This window comes from Macrotis lagotis, chromosome 3 (assembly GCF_037893015.1).
Source record: "Macrotis lagotis isolate mMagLag1 chromosome 3, bilby.v1.9.chrom.fasta, whole genome shotgun sequence".
NCBI classification, from domain to species: domain Eukaryota; kingdom Metazoa; phylum Chordata; class Mammalia; order Peramelemorphia; family Peramelidae; genus Macrotis; species Macrotis lagotis.
The window spans coordinates 293,904,291-293,922,187 of NC_133660.1; the positions used below are offsets into that span (position 1 = coordinate 293,904,291).

The window sequence follows — 17,897 nt, forward strand, 5'->3', positions numbered from 1 at the left end:
TAGCTCTTTTTGATCTTTATCTTTTGACCCCCCCCCCACTGCCCCAGAGCATGTTCCTTCCTTGTACAATGAGTTCAGTACATGAAGACTCTTTTATCCCCATCTCCTGCCCTCATACTAGAGGACTATTTCTAGAGGCTTTCTCAAATATCCTAACTTATCAATAAATCCAGTTCTCATGATCAGTTTTCTCGATGCCACATCAGTTACCCCAAGAGATGCTTGTATTCTTCATCTTTTCATCATGTACAAGTGCTCCAATTCTTTCTTCATGAACTCTGAAGTGATTTGTCACAAAAGAGAACTCTATGATGGATGGGTATACTTTCATTTGGAAAAATTCAATTCCATTGAAATCAAGAAGTATGTATTCAGCAAATATTATATGCATGACCAGTTGGGTATGGGTAGTCCAGTGTGAGGTGTCATGAATACAAAGACAAAATTGAATCAGCTCCTGCCTACAAGAGCCTTAGATTCTTCTGGATATACACAAATGGTACCACTCCCATACCCCAAAATATGTAAGTTCCATGTAGCCCCTCCAAGTTTCTAAATACTGATAATATAGCTGAGAAAAGTTTGTAAGCCATATTGTTTTATTCTAAAGGAATTTGTTTCCATAGTGTGCATGAGGGGATATGAGGTCAAGACAACTCACATTAGGACCTTGAAGTTCTGGTTGAGTGGTTAAAGGGAGGCTATCAAGCCATGATTTAGTTTTATGAATGATCTTAGAACTTTCCCAACTGGAATTAGAAAATTTGAACTTAGGGCTCACTTCGAGATCTCATTGGAGCAATTGTGTCTTCAAGGATGTGAACATAAATCCCAAAAATGAAATTTTACTTCATTTACTTGGAGAGAAGGAGAGATTTAAGAAGGATTAAAGATGAATGTCTTACCTCCAAACATATAAACATTATTTTTGAAGATTTCAATCAATAGACAAGTACCAACTATTTTCTAGGGACTGTACTAAATGCTGAAGATATAAAAAGACCTCAAATATCATACCTGCCCTAAAGAAGGTTACAATCTAAAGAATTCCAACTTGGTTATTTTCAGATTGGAAGAGAAAATGTTAGTGATACCTAATGTTATATCTGAATTACTTAAATTCCTTAAGAAACATCAATATTGGATTTGAGGCAAGAAGACCCAGGCTTTAATTTCATATTTGATCTTTATCAGGTGGATAAACTCATGGAAATCATTCCTCTCTAAGGAACTCAATAAAAATGAGGTGGCTGGACTAGGCAATGTCTAGGTTCCCTTCCATTTCCAAATTCTATGATTTTTCTGTGAGTCCAATTTTCTGAGATTTATATGAAAAGATGGAACAATCATGTTGGGGAAGCTTACATGGTAAATTTTTACCCCTTTTGACCTCATAGTCCTATGAAGAAGAGATCTATATGTGGAAAGAGAACTAGAATATGACACAGATAATAAATATTAGAGAAGAGGTTCGGAGGAGGGAATCATCCCTAATTGCAGAAATCAGGTACTAGCACCACCTGATTAACTATCCATCCCACTAGAGAACATGACTAAGGAGGATGGATAGGAATATTTTTGTGTTATCCTTAAGTGAGATGCTTCAGGGATCTGCTCCCAGAGGTCTAAGCGTCCATGGAATAAATCAGACATATTCCTCCATGTTCATCCACTCTGCCACATCCAGTGACTAAAGAATTAAGCTATTCTGGATCTGTTCAAGGTTCCTCACAGCCATTTACTTCACTTCTCCTTTGTTGTACTCAGAAAAACCCTGGGTCTCTGGATAGGACTTTACTGTGAATGTCTCATCAACTAAAGGTAAGATACTTCTACATTTTCTATCAGTTTTGATCAACAGACAGAAAAGTTTAATCTCAGGGAAACATGTCTAAGAGTGGGAAAGGAGATAGGAGACTCTTACTCAAAGATGAATATAGTTCTTTCAGAAGTCAGTCTAATCTGGGGTCATACAAATCACAATCTTTCTCTTCAAGACCAGACTGTGAAAGAGCCTTCGTGCCTGTAGCTTTCTCAAGTCAATAAATTCTTTATTCATGAGTTAATGAAGCATTTTTAAGTAAATATTGAAACAGTGGCTATAGCAAATAATAATGGATTCAGAGTCCAGAAGGTCTGAGTTCAAATACCATGACAAATATTTAATAGTTTTATGATTGTGATAAACCATTTCATCTTCGTTTCAGCATCCTCATCAATAAAACAGGGGTGATAATAATCTCTAGTTACCCTATTACCAACTTAGTCACCTCTCACCTCAGCTACTGAAATGGTCTTTTAACTGATATTCCTGCCCCAAGTCTCCTTTCTCTCTCTAGCCTTTTCTATACACAGATTGAAAAGTGATTTTTCTTAGCACAGGTGTAACCATGGCACTTTCCTATCCAATCAATTCCAGTGGCCTTTTTTTTGCTTCTAGGCTCAAACATAAACCATGTTTGACTTTGAAAAACCCTCCACAACCTAACTGCAAATTATCTCTCAGCCTTATTATAAATTACTCATTTTTTTCTTACTCTATAATCTAACCAAATAGGATTTCTCTCTTTTCTTCATGCATATCATCTCATTTCATGTCTCCATGATTTTGCACTGGCCATTCCCCATATCAGAAATTCATTCTTTCTTCCCCTCTAACTTCAAGACATTACTCTTGAACCACCTTCAATAAGGAGTTTTTTCCTGTGCCCCTTCCCAGGTCCTGGTATCCTCCTCTGGATTCTCTTTTCTTTATTGTGTTTACTCTTTTTATTTTTATTCTGCATATATTAACATAATAGACAAATTCTCCTTAGTGGAATGTAAGGTTATTCTGAGAAGGGAGTGTTTCATTTTTGTATCACCAGACCTAGCATAAGATCTGGCATATAATGGGGACTTAATTAGAGCTTAATTGATTAACATTAACATTTACATAAGAAAAATTTTGGACAAAGTTAGTCCACTGTAAATTATGACATTATGGGGAAAGCAAGATGCTGCTGATATACTGACTCTCTAGAGCATGGTTTCCCTAGTCCCTCTATATTTGACATTGGTTTTTCTCCATTACCTTTTGAAAATTGCGTATCATGCAATCATTTCTTCCCCCAACACTTTGTCTGTTCTACCTCCTTATTTTGATTAGTCTATGATCCTACTGTTTCTTCATAGAGGTCATATTTCTCTTGCAATGTTTCCTCATATATCAATTACCAAACTTGTACTCTATGCCCTTCCTCAACTTTCCTTTATAAAACTGTACTCCCATTTTCCTTACTCCCACCTCTTATAAAAAAATATTCTTCTTGAAAATATTTTCCTGTCTCTAGATATCCCTTCTCAGGAAAAGCATTCTTCCTCACCATTATTCTTTCCACCACTTCAGATGGTGTTTCAAATAAGCCACTGGTTTTAAGTACATCATATCAAAACTTTAAGGAAGATGGTAGAGTATATAATACATCTGCTATGGAGGAGCAATTCACCCTACGGCAACAAAAACAAATGGTCATTTTTACTGTTTGACCTCTCATGAGAATGAACTTGCTACATCCTGAGATAGTCCATTGCATTGTTGGATCACTATCATGGTTTATACACTTCACCTAATATCAACCCTAAGCTTGCCCCATTGTATCTTCTACCCTTTACTCCTACTTCTTTCTTCTAAACCCAAGTGTAACAAGTCACCCTTCTACATGCTAGACCTTCAAATGCATGATGATGACTATCATGCACTCCCAGAATAGTCTCTTGGCTAAGCTAATCATCTCCACTTCTTTCAACTAATATAAATATATATATATATATATACATATATATATATATATATATATATATGTCATGATCCCAAGTCCCTCCACATCCTGATTTACCCTTATGCCATTCCAAATAATCAAAAATCTTTATTATAAAGAAGCATAACATTCCATATCACCTCTAACAAGGGCAGAGTTCAGCAGGACGTATTCTTAAATAGCTTACTTTGCTCAAATAAACTTGCATTGATGTTTTTTGCTTTTGCATTGCCTAGATCTCCCCTTATATCCTGGTCTAAGAGAGTCATCCTAGGCAATAAAGATAACTTTATTTTTAAAAGAAAAGAAAATCAGGAAGCAAAGAGAAAAAAATCAGCAAAACTGCTTAATGCATCAAAAAAGAATCTGAAATTATATACAATGTCCTATACCTGTGAACCCCAGACCTGCCTTTCCCTATCCACTATCATTTATTTGGAAAGTTTATTTTTGTTTCATTAAAATGTGAGATCTTGGGGGCGGCTAGGTGGCATAGTGGATAAAGCACTGGCCTTGGAGTCAGGAGTACCTGGGTTCAAATCCAGCCTCAGACACTTAATAATTATCTGGCTGTGTGGCCTTGGGCAAGCTACTTAACCCCATTTGCCTTGCAAAAACCTAAAAAAAATGTAAGATCTTATTTTTTTCCTCATTTAAATGTTCCAACCTGTGGAAATCTTTTGGAAGCTTGATTCTATTTTCCAGTGTGTTACCTATCCATTACTAGCTTCCTCATATGACTCCCAGACATCTCTTTTCCAGGCTAAAGAATTCTCGGGTCCTTCACTGGATCTTTTTGATATTAAAGTCTATTCACCCCCCAAAGCATTTTCTTATCCTTCTAATAATGGAATCAAAGGAATTTAATACCAAAACACATTACCATCTTTTCCAATACCAAATATATTAATGCTTTTGTTCTCCATGGCTCATGCTAATTCATCAGACTGTGGAGAAGCACACAGGTCTAGGAGTTCTGGGACTAGAGACAGAAGACCCTGGTTTGATTCCGGGCTCTACTGGAAATATTTAGCCTAAAGAGACTTAAGGAAAATCTGACAACAGTCTTGAAGAGCTGCCTTCCAGGAGATAAATTAGACTTGTTCTTCCTGACTTTAGAAGACAGAACAATGTGTAGCTTTGCTGAGAGGTAGGTTTCTATTCTATAGAATTTAAAATGTCCTTACAGTGAATAGTATACCAACGTGATGTGTGCTGCATTGAAAACTAATGAATTCCCCTTTAATAAAGGTTTTCAGGTGGCATCTGGGTGAACTCTCCATGGGTATGTTGTAGAGGTCTCTGAGATTTCTTCCAGTCCTGAAAGGCTCTGTTTTTGCTGCTCAAGATCAGCATGCCCTTGGGTAGATCACTTCATATCATATAATCTCAGCTTCTCCTTGTGTAAAATGGCATCCAATGTTAAGGTCACGCACTCTTCTGCCTAAAATTACCTCATCTGCTGCTGCTGAAAAAGACAGCACTTTATGGGGATCTTGATAAGTCTGTTGTATATTAGAAAGCTTAAACTAGCAACAATAATGACAGTAACTAGAAGGGACTTCAAAACAAAGATTAGAGGAGAGCAAGGCAGATCTTAGAATAGAGAGTGCCTGAGATGACAGGAAACTTTTAACAAAAAATAACCAAGAAGGGACATTAAAATAAAAACAAAGAATGTCAAGACTGAAAGGTATCCTAAAAAACTTAGAATGCCTGGAATGAAAAGGCTATTAGAACAAAGAACATTGAATGTATGAGAAGGAAATGATCTTTTAGGAAATGACTTTTGGAAAAGAATATGCCATATCTGGGAAAAGAGGAACATGAGAAATAAGGAAGATTGAGTTCAAAAAAACCCTTAGAACATAGAACTTTGAATACCAGCACAGGACTGAGAATTAGAATAAACAATATAGAATGTTAGTGTTGGGAAAGACATCAGAACATTGAATATACAATTTCAGCTTGAAGAAAGCATAAACCATAGAACTTAAAGAGTATCCATTCTGATCTTACATCAAAGAGCAGAGAACTGCAGAGGTGGAAGGGACAAGAACATTTATTTACAGAAAAGGAGTAGACCATAAAGATCATCTAATCCCAACATCACACACTACAAATGAGGCAACAGAAGTTTACATTTGTTTTTAAAAGTGACATTCTAATATAAACTAGGATCACTTTGAGTAAAAAGAATGCTTATCTCACTGAAAGGAGGGCTATGATCTCTGACTACTTCACAATTGCCATATTATCTACCTGACTGGTATCATATATTAGAATTAAATATGAGGGGAAAAGTTATTTGTTGCCTATAATATGCAAATCACTTTACAAATATCTCATTTTATTTAAAACCCCATTTTTATAACTGAGAAAACTGAGGCAGAGATAGGTTAAGTGACTTGTTCAGGGTTTCCTGAGTAGCTGGATTTGAAGGCTGGATTTGAACTCAAGCCTTCTAACTTCAGATCCAAATTTCTATTTACTGAAGCACCTAGTTGCCTGAAACTTTAATCCTGCTTTTAACCAATCCTATTAAATGATAGAAAACTTCAAGTGATTTTCTCTGTAAATCCATTTTTTTCCCCCAGGCCCAGGACCATCAGAGACATGTATCAAGGAAACCAAACTAGGGTCTCTGAATTTCTCCTCCTGGGACTTTCTGAACAGCTCGAGCAGCAGCAGCCTCTCTTTGTCCTCTTCCTGGTTATGTACTTGGTGACAATGGTTGGGAATCTGCTCATCATCCTGGCCATCTGTCTGGACTCTTACCTTCACACTCCCATGTATATCTTCCTTGCCAACTTGTCCTTAGCTGACATTTCCTCCATTTCTACCTCAGTCCCGAAGATGCTGGTGAACATCCAGACCAAGAGTCAATCCATCTCCTTTGGAGAATGTGTCACACAGATGTATTTTTCCATTGTGTTTGTCGTCATTGATAATTTTCTCTTGGGGGTGATGGCTTATGACCGGTTTGTGGCTATCTGTTATCCTTTGAGCTATGTCACAGTCATGAGACCAAGACTCTGTACTCTGTTAATGGCCACTTCCTGGGTTCTCAGCAACCTCGTTGCCCTAATTCACACTCTTCTGTTGGTCCAGTTGACTTTCTGTGATGCCAACACCATCCCCCACTTTTTCTGTGACCTAGCACCTCTGATCAATCTTTCCTGCTCAGATACAGTCATCAATAAGCTAGTCATGTTCACCATAGGTTCTTCTGTTATTGCAGTTCCTTTGGGGCTTATTCTCTTTTCTTACATCTGCATTGTCTTCACTGTCCTAAAAATCTCATCTGCTGAAGGAAAATGGAAAGCCTTCTCCACTTGTGGCTCTCACCTTTCAGTGGTGACACTCTTCTATGGGACAATTGTTGGAGTGTATTTCCTGCCTCCTTCTGCCCAGTCAGTGAACACTGAGAAGATTGGAGCTGTGCTCTTTACTGTGGTCACCCCCATGGTCAACCCCTTTATTTATAGCTTAAGGAATAAGGACATAAAAGGAGCTCTAAAAAAAATCATCAACAAGAAAATGTTTTCTCTGTGAAGTCCCTGGAAACTGGATTCTTTTTTCCCTAATACTCTTGCCTGTTACTCTGTCCGAAGTACTGGGGTGATATAAGGGGTTAATCTGTCACCTGATTGAAATTTCTTCAATTTTCTCTTCTGAAAGGTCTTTTTGTTATCAATTATGTCTTTTCAATCATTATCACTTTGTGTACAAAACACTTCTCCTCACTTAACTTCCCTACCCTAAGACCTCAGCAGTGAAAAGTGACCCAGATCAATGGATTGTTTGTTACAATATAAACAGCAAAGATTTATCAAGTATTTATTATGTACAGACTGTTTTTCTTCTGGTGTAAAAGGCAATGTGGTAAAGTAAAAGGAGTCATAGATTTAGAATCAGAAAGGTGAGTCCTAAATTTGAATTTCACCTCTGAAGCTTCTTATGTAACTTTAGGCAAAAAAAGTCAAAACAAAGAAATAGACCAAGAGCCCTAATTGACAAATTTTAGTAAAATAATAGCAAAGTTACCAAAAAGAAACATAACAAAGAAAATATACTATGAAACAAAAGAATATATACTATGATCATTTTGGACTTATACCTGCAGTTCAGATTAGGCTGAATGTTAGAAAAATTGCAAACAAAATAGGCTAGCTCAATAGCAAGAAAAGTAAAAGTCATGTGATTTAATCAGTAGTTGCAGAAAAAGATTTTAACAAAATAAATCACCCAGTTCTATTAAAAAAAATAGAGAACATATGAGTAAATCTTTCCTTAATGTGATAAATAGTATCTATCTAAAACCAAGAACTAGCATTATCTGGAATGGGAATAAAATAAAAACCTTTCCGGTAAGGTAAGAGTGAAACAAGGATGTCCATAATCACCATTAGTACTTGATATGGTCCTAGAAATACTAGCTCCAGCAATAAGAAAAGAAAAAGAAATTCAAAGAATTAACATAGGGACAAAAACAAATAATCAAAATTATCACTTCTTGCAAATAACACAGTCTTACTTAAAGAATTCTAGAGTCAGCTAAAAAGGTAATTGTAAAAAATTACCCATTTCAATAAAGATGCTGAATAAAAGATAAATAATCCCCATAAATCATCAATGTTTTGTACAATTTCCAACAAAACTCAGCAGGAAATAAAATGAGAAATTCTCTTTTAAAATAAATGCTCAATGCATAAAATACTTCTAAGGGACATATAGAAACCATATGAATACAAATATGAATCATTTTACACAGATGAACAGAAATCTAAATAATTGGAGAAATATTAATTGTTCATGGGTAGGTCAACCCAACACAATAAAAAATGTCATAACCCCCTAATTTATTTATTCATTCATTCATTCATTCATTCATTCATTTATTTGGCTGGTGTCCTATCATTCAAACTACCAAAGGTTAATCTTAGAGTGACAGGAAAAAATAATAATGAAATTTATCTGGAGAAACTGTCAGGAACATAAAGGGAAATAAAGAAGAGTAGGAAGAGGGATCTACAAATGTCAGATTTTGAATTAGACTACAAAGCAGTAATCATCAAAATGTTTAATGAATAAATTGGTAAATTGAATAAATTAGATATATAGCATACAGAAACAAATGAACACTGTATAAAATATAATTTGATAAAACCAAAGATACTAGATATTAGTATGAAAACATTCAACAAAAACTTCTGGGAAATCTATAAATAAATATGGCAAAAACTAGGTATAGATAAACATCTCTTACCTGAATAAGATCCAAATATTTACATGACTTGGATCAAAAGAGTGATATCAAAGCAAATTAGAGAAAGAATGAAGAAATCTCTCAGATCTTCAGATTAGGAGGAAAAAGAAATAGAGAAAATCACAAAATGTTAAATTTTTTTTGATTAGGGAAAAATAAAAAGACTTTGAACAGATAAAAATCAATGCAGTCAAAATTAGAAGAGAAGTTAGTAACTGAAGAAAACTGCACAAAGTTTGTTTTTTTTTTTGACAATCTCATTTCTAAGATTTAGAAGGAGCACATTCAAATATAAAAGAATAAGTCATTCCCCAACTGATAGTAAAAAAAGAATAGATCATTTTCAGAAGAAATACAATAATACTCATACCAAACTACTAATTAGAGAGTATAAATTAAAATAACTCAGCCTCCACCTCACATCATTATAATGAGAAAGCAGACACCCAAAAAAGGTACTGAAGGTCTGTGGGGGAACAGGCACATTATGGCACTGTTTGTGAAGCAATAAACTGACCCGGTCATTCTGAAAAGCAATTTAGTGCTGTGATTCAAAAGTTCTAAAGAGTCACTTTTTGACTGATATTATACTCAGAAGAGATCAACCAAAAAGGAAAAGGATCCATGTTGTGTCATATGTGTTCCAGGCTAAGAGCTATGAAGGGTTAACACAGAAACAGTTATGTGCTTTAACCAGCAGGATGTACTTCAGAGCTTAGATAAGGGAGTAGCTGCATGTGTGGGCTACAAGGTGCATTCCCAGGCCCAGATAGATAGCACATTCTGAGATAATTACCTTCTGCACTTTGTTTATTAAATCACTGTTTGGTTCTCAAAACAATCTTCTCTCTGTTTAGCAGAACACTGTTTGGTTCTCAAAACAATCACCTAAGACATACACAAGGTATGCATGTGAAAAAAATGCTTGCTAAAACGCTTATGTAATTGGTTACGTAAATGTAGAGTATAAAAGTATGTATCCTGTGATCAATAAACGAACCAGCTTATGCATCATATTGATGTCGGCACTGAGTTCCCTCCTCTGGACTCGACAGATCCATATGTACAAAAAGTATTTATAGCAGCTTTTTTGTTTCAGCAACAACTGGGAAGCCAAATTGGTACCTATCAATTGGAGGACAGACTAAATTATGGTATATTAATATGATAGAATATTATTATTATTATACTATAATAATGATGATGAAGATCCTTTCAGAGAAACTTGAGAAAATATGTATGAGCTGATGCAAAATGAAGTAAGGCGAACCAGGAGAACAATTTAAATAATAACAATATTTTAAAGTCATTTTAAAAATACAATTTTGAAATAATTAAGAAATCTAATTTATACAATGACCAAGCACAATTCCAGAAGGAGAAAATGTCATTTGCCTTTTTTTGTATCTCCAACACTTAGCACAATGCTTGGCAAATAAAAGGCCTTTAATAAATGTGTATTGAATAGCTGATGAAACATTAAAAAATTCAGTGACATTAGAAGCAGATTGAAATTTTTTAAGCATATTCAATATGAGAATTTGCTTTATTTGATTATGCATAGTTGTTTTAAAAGTTTCCATTTTCTTCCTTTTCCAATGGACAGAAGGGGGGAGGAATTAAAAAAATTAAATATTAATTTTCTTTTCATTTAAACATCATCTAACAGGGTCAACAAACATCTTGCTAATGTTTTGATAGAACCCCCCCCAAAAAAAAGGATGCATTTGTTACATAAATGATAAACAGAGGAAGGAGAGGTTACTATAAAAGGAGGAAGGTTATTGTTTACTTAACAGATGGCAACTAACGTCTGACTGCTAATGAGATTTGAACTAACCTCTGTCACAGAGTTGTGATGAGAGAAGTGGGAGAGAGCTGTTAGCAAACTCATTAATTAGAATTCTGCTTTTGTGAAAAATAGTGTTTTATAAACTACTGTAAACTACATTTCCTGAGAATTGTTATATTGCAAAAATATAAACTGTGTCCTTACTAGGAAATGTAAGGGAGTAAACAATTCACAAAAAGCTGAAATTTTAGCATATTACTTTTTAGTGACAGCTGGTACCAGTCATGATTATGGTAAAGAATTCATTGAAGTTAAAATTACAAATAAGTTTGTCCTCATCTCTTCCTCATGGCTATATTTATGTGTCAGCTAAAATCTCACCTTTTGCAGGGCTTTCTTGACCTCCTTTAATGCTAATGCCTTCCCTCTAAGACTATCTATAAGGTTTCCTGAAGAGAAAGAGAGAAAAAAAGGAGAGAGGGAGGGAGGAGTAGAGAGACAGAGACAGAGGAGAGGAAGGAAAAGAGGGAAGGAGAAGAGGATAGGAGAAGATAGAAGAGAATAGATGAGAGATAGATATGCATACATATAAATATTTGCATCCATATCATATTTGTACATAATTGCTTGCATATTATTTCCCACATTAGACTGTGAGTTGTTTTTTTTTTTATTGTAGGGACTATCTTTTGCCTTTCTTTGCATCTCCAGTAGGGTACAATACAGTAACTAGCATATATTTGGCTCTTAAATGTCTGTTAATTTGACTTGATTAATGGATCTGCTTTTTAAATATTAGCCCAAGTTCATAAAATCATAGGTTCATAATATTTCACCAAAAAAGTAAAATCAATCTTTAAATTTCTGTTTTCATGAAATTTGCATTTTCCGAGGTCAGTATCACCCACAAATTCTTAGACACAAAGAAGATAACTCAGTCAAAAATTAAGACCATACAATTTAATTAAGATTATACCATTTAGAGCTAGAAAGGACCTTGGAAACATCTAATTCAACTCCCTTTTTTTAGATAAATGAATGACTAGATGAATTAATAAATATGATTTTATAAATTACTTTCTTCACACCAGATACTTTGCTAAGCATTAGAGATACTAGATCAAAAGTGAAATTGCATCTGCCCTCAAGAAGGGCAGGGAAACGTGGTTTGCTCTGGTCAATCACAGGAATACTAAATGGGATAAAAGGACAGTCAGCTGACACACCCTTTCTAGAGGAGATGGTAATAATAGTAATTTTATTATAGTTCTTATTCTGCAGATGAGCAAAATGGTAAAAATATTAGGGAAGTGGAGAATTGGTAGTTCAAGGAAGCATGGCAGAAAATGACAGGGTCACAAGAAGCAGCATGATTTCAGGCTAGGAGTTGAAAGAGAATAGTAAGGGAATTGAAGTCTAAAGAAGGAAAATTAATCTCCCAAGGTAACGAATAAACGTTGACTGACTAAACAATTGTCATTTCACAGAATCAAAATCACAGAATCCCAAAGACTATCTAATTGAACCCACAGTTGAACAAATGCTCTATCCCACCCTCTAAATATACAAATACAAGAATAAATTCTTTTGATTATAGAGATATATCGTATCCCAATAGTACTACTGACTTGCTCTTGGAATAAATATAAATATATATGTATGAATACATATATGAATATATATGTATATATATATATATATACATATATATATATATATGCATATATTTATATATATGGAGAGAGAGCGAGAAAGAGAGAGAGAGATCTTGGAAAATGAGAATTCCAGGAAAACAAATTTAAAAATTTATTGTACTTTTTTGGTCAAATATCATGAGACTATGATTTTATGAACTTGGGTTAAAATCATTAGATATATCAATATAGGGGGCGGCTAGGTGATGCAGTGGATAGAGCACTGACCTTGGAGTCAGGAGTACCTGAGTTCAAATCTGACCTCAGACATTTAATAATTACCTGGCAGCTGTGTGGCCTTGGGCAAGCCACTTAACCCCACTGCCTTGCAAAAAACCTAACAAAAGAAAAAAGAAAAAGAAAAGATATATCAATATATATATATATATATATATATATATATATATATACATACATATGACAATAACACAGTCAATATTTGTTCCTTCAGACTCTGTTCAATTAAGAGACTCGGGGTTAGGGTTATAATTTACTTGCCTATATTGTAAATAATTTAATAAGAAAAAAATAGAAACGATTATTAAGGATTGAAGACAGGAGCAACAACCAAATGCTTGATAATTTGGGAGGTTTTGCTTGTTTGCTTTTTACCTATAATATGTTCATGAATCTTGAATTTGATTTACCCCAACATAGTTCAAGAAATCATAGTAATAGAGACAGAAAATAACTTAAAAGTCAATTAATTTTATTACCTTATTTTAGTGATGAAGAAATTGAGAAGAACTGACTAGCTCAAGGATACACAACTAATGGAAAGTTAAAACTGGAATCCAGGTCCTTGGATTCCAAATTCATGGACTTTTGTTTCATTTTTGCTACTAGTTTCACCTAATTTTGAAAGGATATTTGGTTATGTTTGAAAGACTTCAAGTCTGAAATGTAGTCTTATGGTAAGCTGATACATCAAGGCAAATGTCCAAGAAAAAAAAAAGGAACTACAAACCAACATTTAAGTATAGACTTGATGTGCTTCTTCAACCTAAGTTCCATGTGTCCCTTTAATTGACCTTTATCTTTTTCTTCTGTCTGTTTTGTTCTCTCTCTTGACTTTTGACCCTCTGATATTATGATTTCCTACTAGTTTAGGATCAGTGACCTGACCTAGGAATCTGAAGAAACCGTATTTCTAGTACCACATTCTACTCAACCTCCAGTATCCAACCAGTGCCAGATCTTGTTTCATATTCTATCTAGAATCTTGCCATCTGCCTTGTAGGTACCTCCTGTTTATCAACTTGCCACCACAACTAGAGTAGGAATTCCAAATTTTTTTGTGCTATGGACATTTTTGGAATGTCTGGTAACATCTTGGATCCCACTAGGAATAGTATTTGTTTTCTGGGTTTATAATTGAAAGAAATGTTAATTTTCACATACTGAAAATAAAGATGCAATTTTTTCCATCCATTTCATATAGACTCTGAAATCAATGTTCTTGAATCTCAACTTAAGAGATCTTGCTCCAGATAGTACTATAGAAAAAATACTCACCCTTCCCGCCCCCACTCAGTTTTGAACTGTGTCTTGAGGCAAAAATGTTATGAATGATGAACTAATCTGGCCAGTGACAGCCTGTTTCATGTCCCATGCAACTATTTACTTCAGGATTTTAACCATTTGCTGAATTTCCACATAAGAAAAGTTAACCTTATTCCCATCAACTCACCTCCACCTATTATTAAGAATAATTAAATCGATAATTTTCCATTGTTACTGGAAAAAAACATAACTATCAAGGAATCCAGGTTCCATCTCCCCAAACAAAAATTGCCTTTGTGAGTCATTGTACTTTTATCTGCATTGTTTTTTTCTATTGGAATGTAGATTCCTTGAAGTCAGGGCCTTAGATACCCATCCCCTTGGCACATAATAGGTGCTTTAAAAAATTTTTTGTAAATTAATTCACACCACTCAGAAACTGATATTAAATGCATCTCAACTCTTCCCCAGGCTGTAGCAAAGGAATGTTCCTGATCTTGATAAGCTGGAATTTTATGATGGTTATTTCTTGCTATCAAGGATAGAGGAGAAAGATATCTCCTTCCTCCTCTCTCTGGAATGCCTAGGGTAGGGAGGTAAATATGCATTTATTAAGCACCAACTAAGTCCCAGTCACTGTGCCAAGCACTTTACAAATATGACCTCATTTTATACTCACAACAACTCGCAAAGGAAAGTTGGCATTGGTGATATACTGACAAAAATATTTCTTCTCCACAAAATATTCAGCTGGACAATCCAATTACTGAAAATTGCTAGACATAGAACAGGGGTGGTTGTTCTAGTCAAGCCCAGACAATTCTAGTAGAAGCACTGGTCATAGAGAAAGGCAACTTGGTGGTGCAGTGGAGAAGCACTGATCCTGGAGTCAAAGAAGACTAGAGTTCAAACCTAGTCACAGACACTTGCTGTATAATTCAGAGCAATCCACTTAACCTCCTTATCTGTAAAGTAGGGATGATAATATTAGCACCTACCTTCCAGGGCTGAAAAGAAGTGCTATACCAAAAAAAAAGTATATAAAATATAATTATTCAGTAAAATACTCTATAAAATGTTTACTACTACTTCTACTATAGATGGAAGCTCATTCATTTGCTAGTTTCGTGAAAATTTCCCTCAGAGATGAATATAAACCCGAAATTAGTCCATTGGACCATAATTTGATCCTTGAATAGAGGACTTTCTTCCCCAATAGACTTTTTGTGTCCCCATAACTGAAGCTTGTATCAAAGATGATTTACTTGGGAGCCAAGAAGAGCCACTCACATGAGGGCTATAAGGAGAGAAGACAGATGCCTTCTAACCTCTTTCAAGTATCTTTATTGGAATATAGCCAATACCAAATCTCCCATAGACTTCCAACGGGGAGAGAATTTCTCTACCCATCTCAGCCTGGTCCCTAGCAGCAAATGCTACTTCATGGACGTGGCAGTCAAAATCTGTGCTTGCCTGACTGATCATGAAAAGCCTTCAATAACTTCAAGAGTTGGATAGATTAGGAGCTACTTGCTCAGCAGAACTTATTTTTCACAACTACTTGGAGGAGGAAATCACCACCAAGAGAATACTTGACTCCCTCTCCTCACCTCCACCAAAGGTTTTGTCTTAGACAAATCCATTTTCTATGAGAAAAAACATATGTGTGTGTATAAATTCTTATAACAAGTAGCAGTGAAGCAAAACAATGACTCAAAAATATATGCAGTAGTATTATATATTCTACATATTATATTATGTGTGTACATATATACAGATATATACAGAAATAGATATATTCTGCAACCTAAATCCACCACTTCTCTGCAGTGTATATGTTTCATCATAAATCTTCTGGAATCATAAATGGTGATTGTACTGATCATAATTACTACAACTCTCAACGTTATTTGTCTTTGCTGTGTTGTTATAAAACTTTTTGTTCTGCTCATATTATTCTTTATCAAATTAGAGAAGTCTTTACAATTATTCATCTAATATTTATGCTATAGTATAAATTGTTCTGTTTCTTCTGACTTCATTCTTCATCAATTATTTATTTGAAACTACATATTTCTTCATTTCATACAGTACAATAATATTCATCACATTTGTATACCACCATTTCTTCAGTTGATAGACATCCCCTTTATTTTCCACAAAAAGAGCTGGTATAAATATATTGGCATTTAAAGAAGCTTTTCCTATTTTATCTTTTTGAGGTATAGGACCAGTAGTAATATAGTGAGATCAAATGTCACATGTTTTTAGGAATATTGTTCAAACCAGAAAGAAAAGAAAATGAAATACAGGAGAATAAATTCAAAAAAAGGAATAATTATAAGCAAAACAAACCTTAACTTAGAAAGACTATTGAAAAGAAAGAGTTAAAAAGGAAAAAAGAAAAGGTAATAACAAAATAAAAAGGGAAATAAAAGTATAGAAAAGGAATCATAAAATAAAACAGAGGTAAATAAATAGCTTAACTATGATTATGAATAGGATAAATTCCTTCATGTAAATGAAATGAAATGACAGAGGATAGAGGAAATGAGAGAAGTTAGAGGAAAAAGCCAATGCACTTTAAATATAACAGACTTAAAATTAGGAATTGGAACAAAATCTATTATATTTTAACTAAAAAAAAATCATTGATAGTAATTATGACTGAGCAAGACAACAGCAGCAAAATTAAACAAAAAAGAAAAAAACAGGAAAATGATATTTTGCTGAGAGTTATCAGACAATTTATTTTTGTGCTTAATAGATACAGGCCCAGGGGCACTTAAAGAAAAACATTAGATGAGAAAAACAAGGAGAAATAGACAAGAAAGCTAAAATAATTGCGGAGTTCAATTTCCCCCATCAGGTCTGACTCCACAACTACCTAAATTCCAAGAGCTTGAATAATTGTTTGATTCAATATGCCATTTGTAGAAATTTTCAGTATAAAGAAATGGCATACACACACACAAAAAAAAAATTTGTGTATTCTCAAGAAACAAAAAGCTGATGTTGAACCTAAGGCTTCAACATATCCTGAGTTTCATACTCAGTTCTCCTGCTGAAATCATTCCACACCATCATCACAATCACTTTCCTTCTCTCCCTACTTGACATTCCTTTTTTTGTCCTTTGAAGTGATTTTGCAATAGTAGTCCAGTCAAAAGGTAACTACGGTGTCACTTGAGTGATGTCTTTCTCAAAGGATTATAGGGATTTTTTAATAAGTGATACTGTGAAGGTAAAAAAATAAAGAAAGAAATTTTAAAAAGATCAGATCTGTCAACCTATCGGATATGTGTGGTGAGTAAATGAGGAATCAAAGATGACATAACTAAGGTTATAAGCCTGGGAGGATGGTGGTAGTTCAGAAAGAGGCAAAGGTTCGGTGGAAGCGGTGGGAGAATGAGCTTTCTTCTGAATATAATGAGTTTTAGATTCCTGAAGGACTACCAGTTGAAGATGTCCAATTGGCAGTTAGTGATACAAGAACTCCAGAGAGAAACAAGGGTTGAAAATATAGATCTGGGAATAGCAGAGCAGATCATTAAACCCAGAGGATCTAAGGAGATCTGAAGAGTCTTTCTCTCCATATTATCAACGTCTAATTCTCAGTTCCTGGAGTCCTATCATACAGTTTGCCCCTAAGGGAAAGAGATTCAATGAGGCTGGATTCTCATACTGACTTGGCCCATGACTCATTGTATCCTGATTATAATGTTTGAATTTTTCCAATTGAAATCTCTATTTGTAGACAGCCTTAACAACTTGTATATCAGATTATAGAAGAGAGACACTTTGTAAATGCGAGGTTTAACTTGGCTCCAAATTACCTG

General features: G+C 34.6%; 1 protein-coding gene across 1 annotated transcript; it reads left to right on the plus strand.

Moving 5' to 3' along the window:
• The first annotated feature begins 6,416 nt into the window (after window positions 1-6,416).
• Window positions 6,417-7,355, plus strand: LOC141516733 (olfactory receptor 1S1-like). Its single transcript, XM_074227724.1, has one exon. It carries the CDS (start codon window positions 6,417-6,419, stop codon window positions 7,353-7,355), a length of 939 nt encoding a protein of 312 aa, XP_074083825.1.
• The last annotated feature ends 10,542 nt before the right edge of the window (window positions 7,356-17,897 follow it).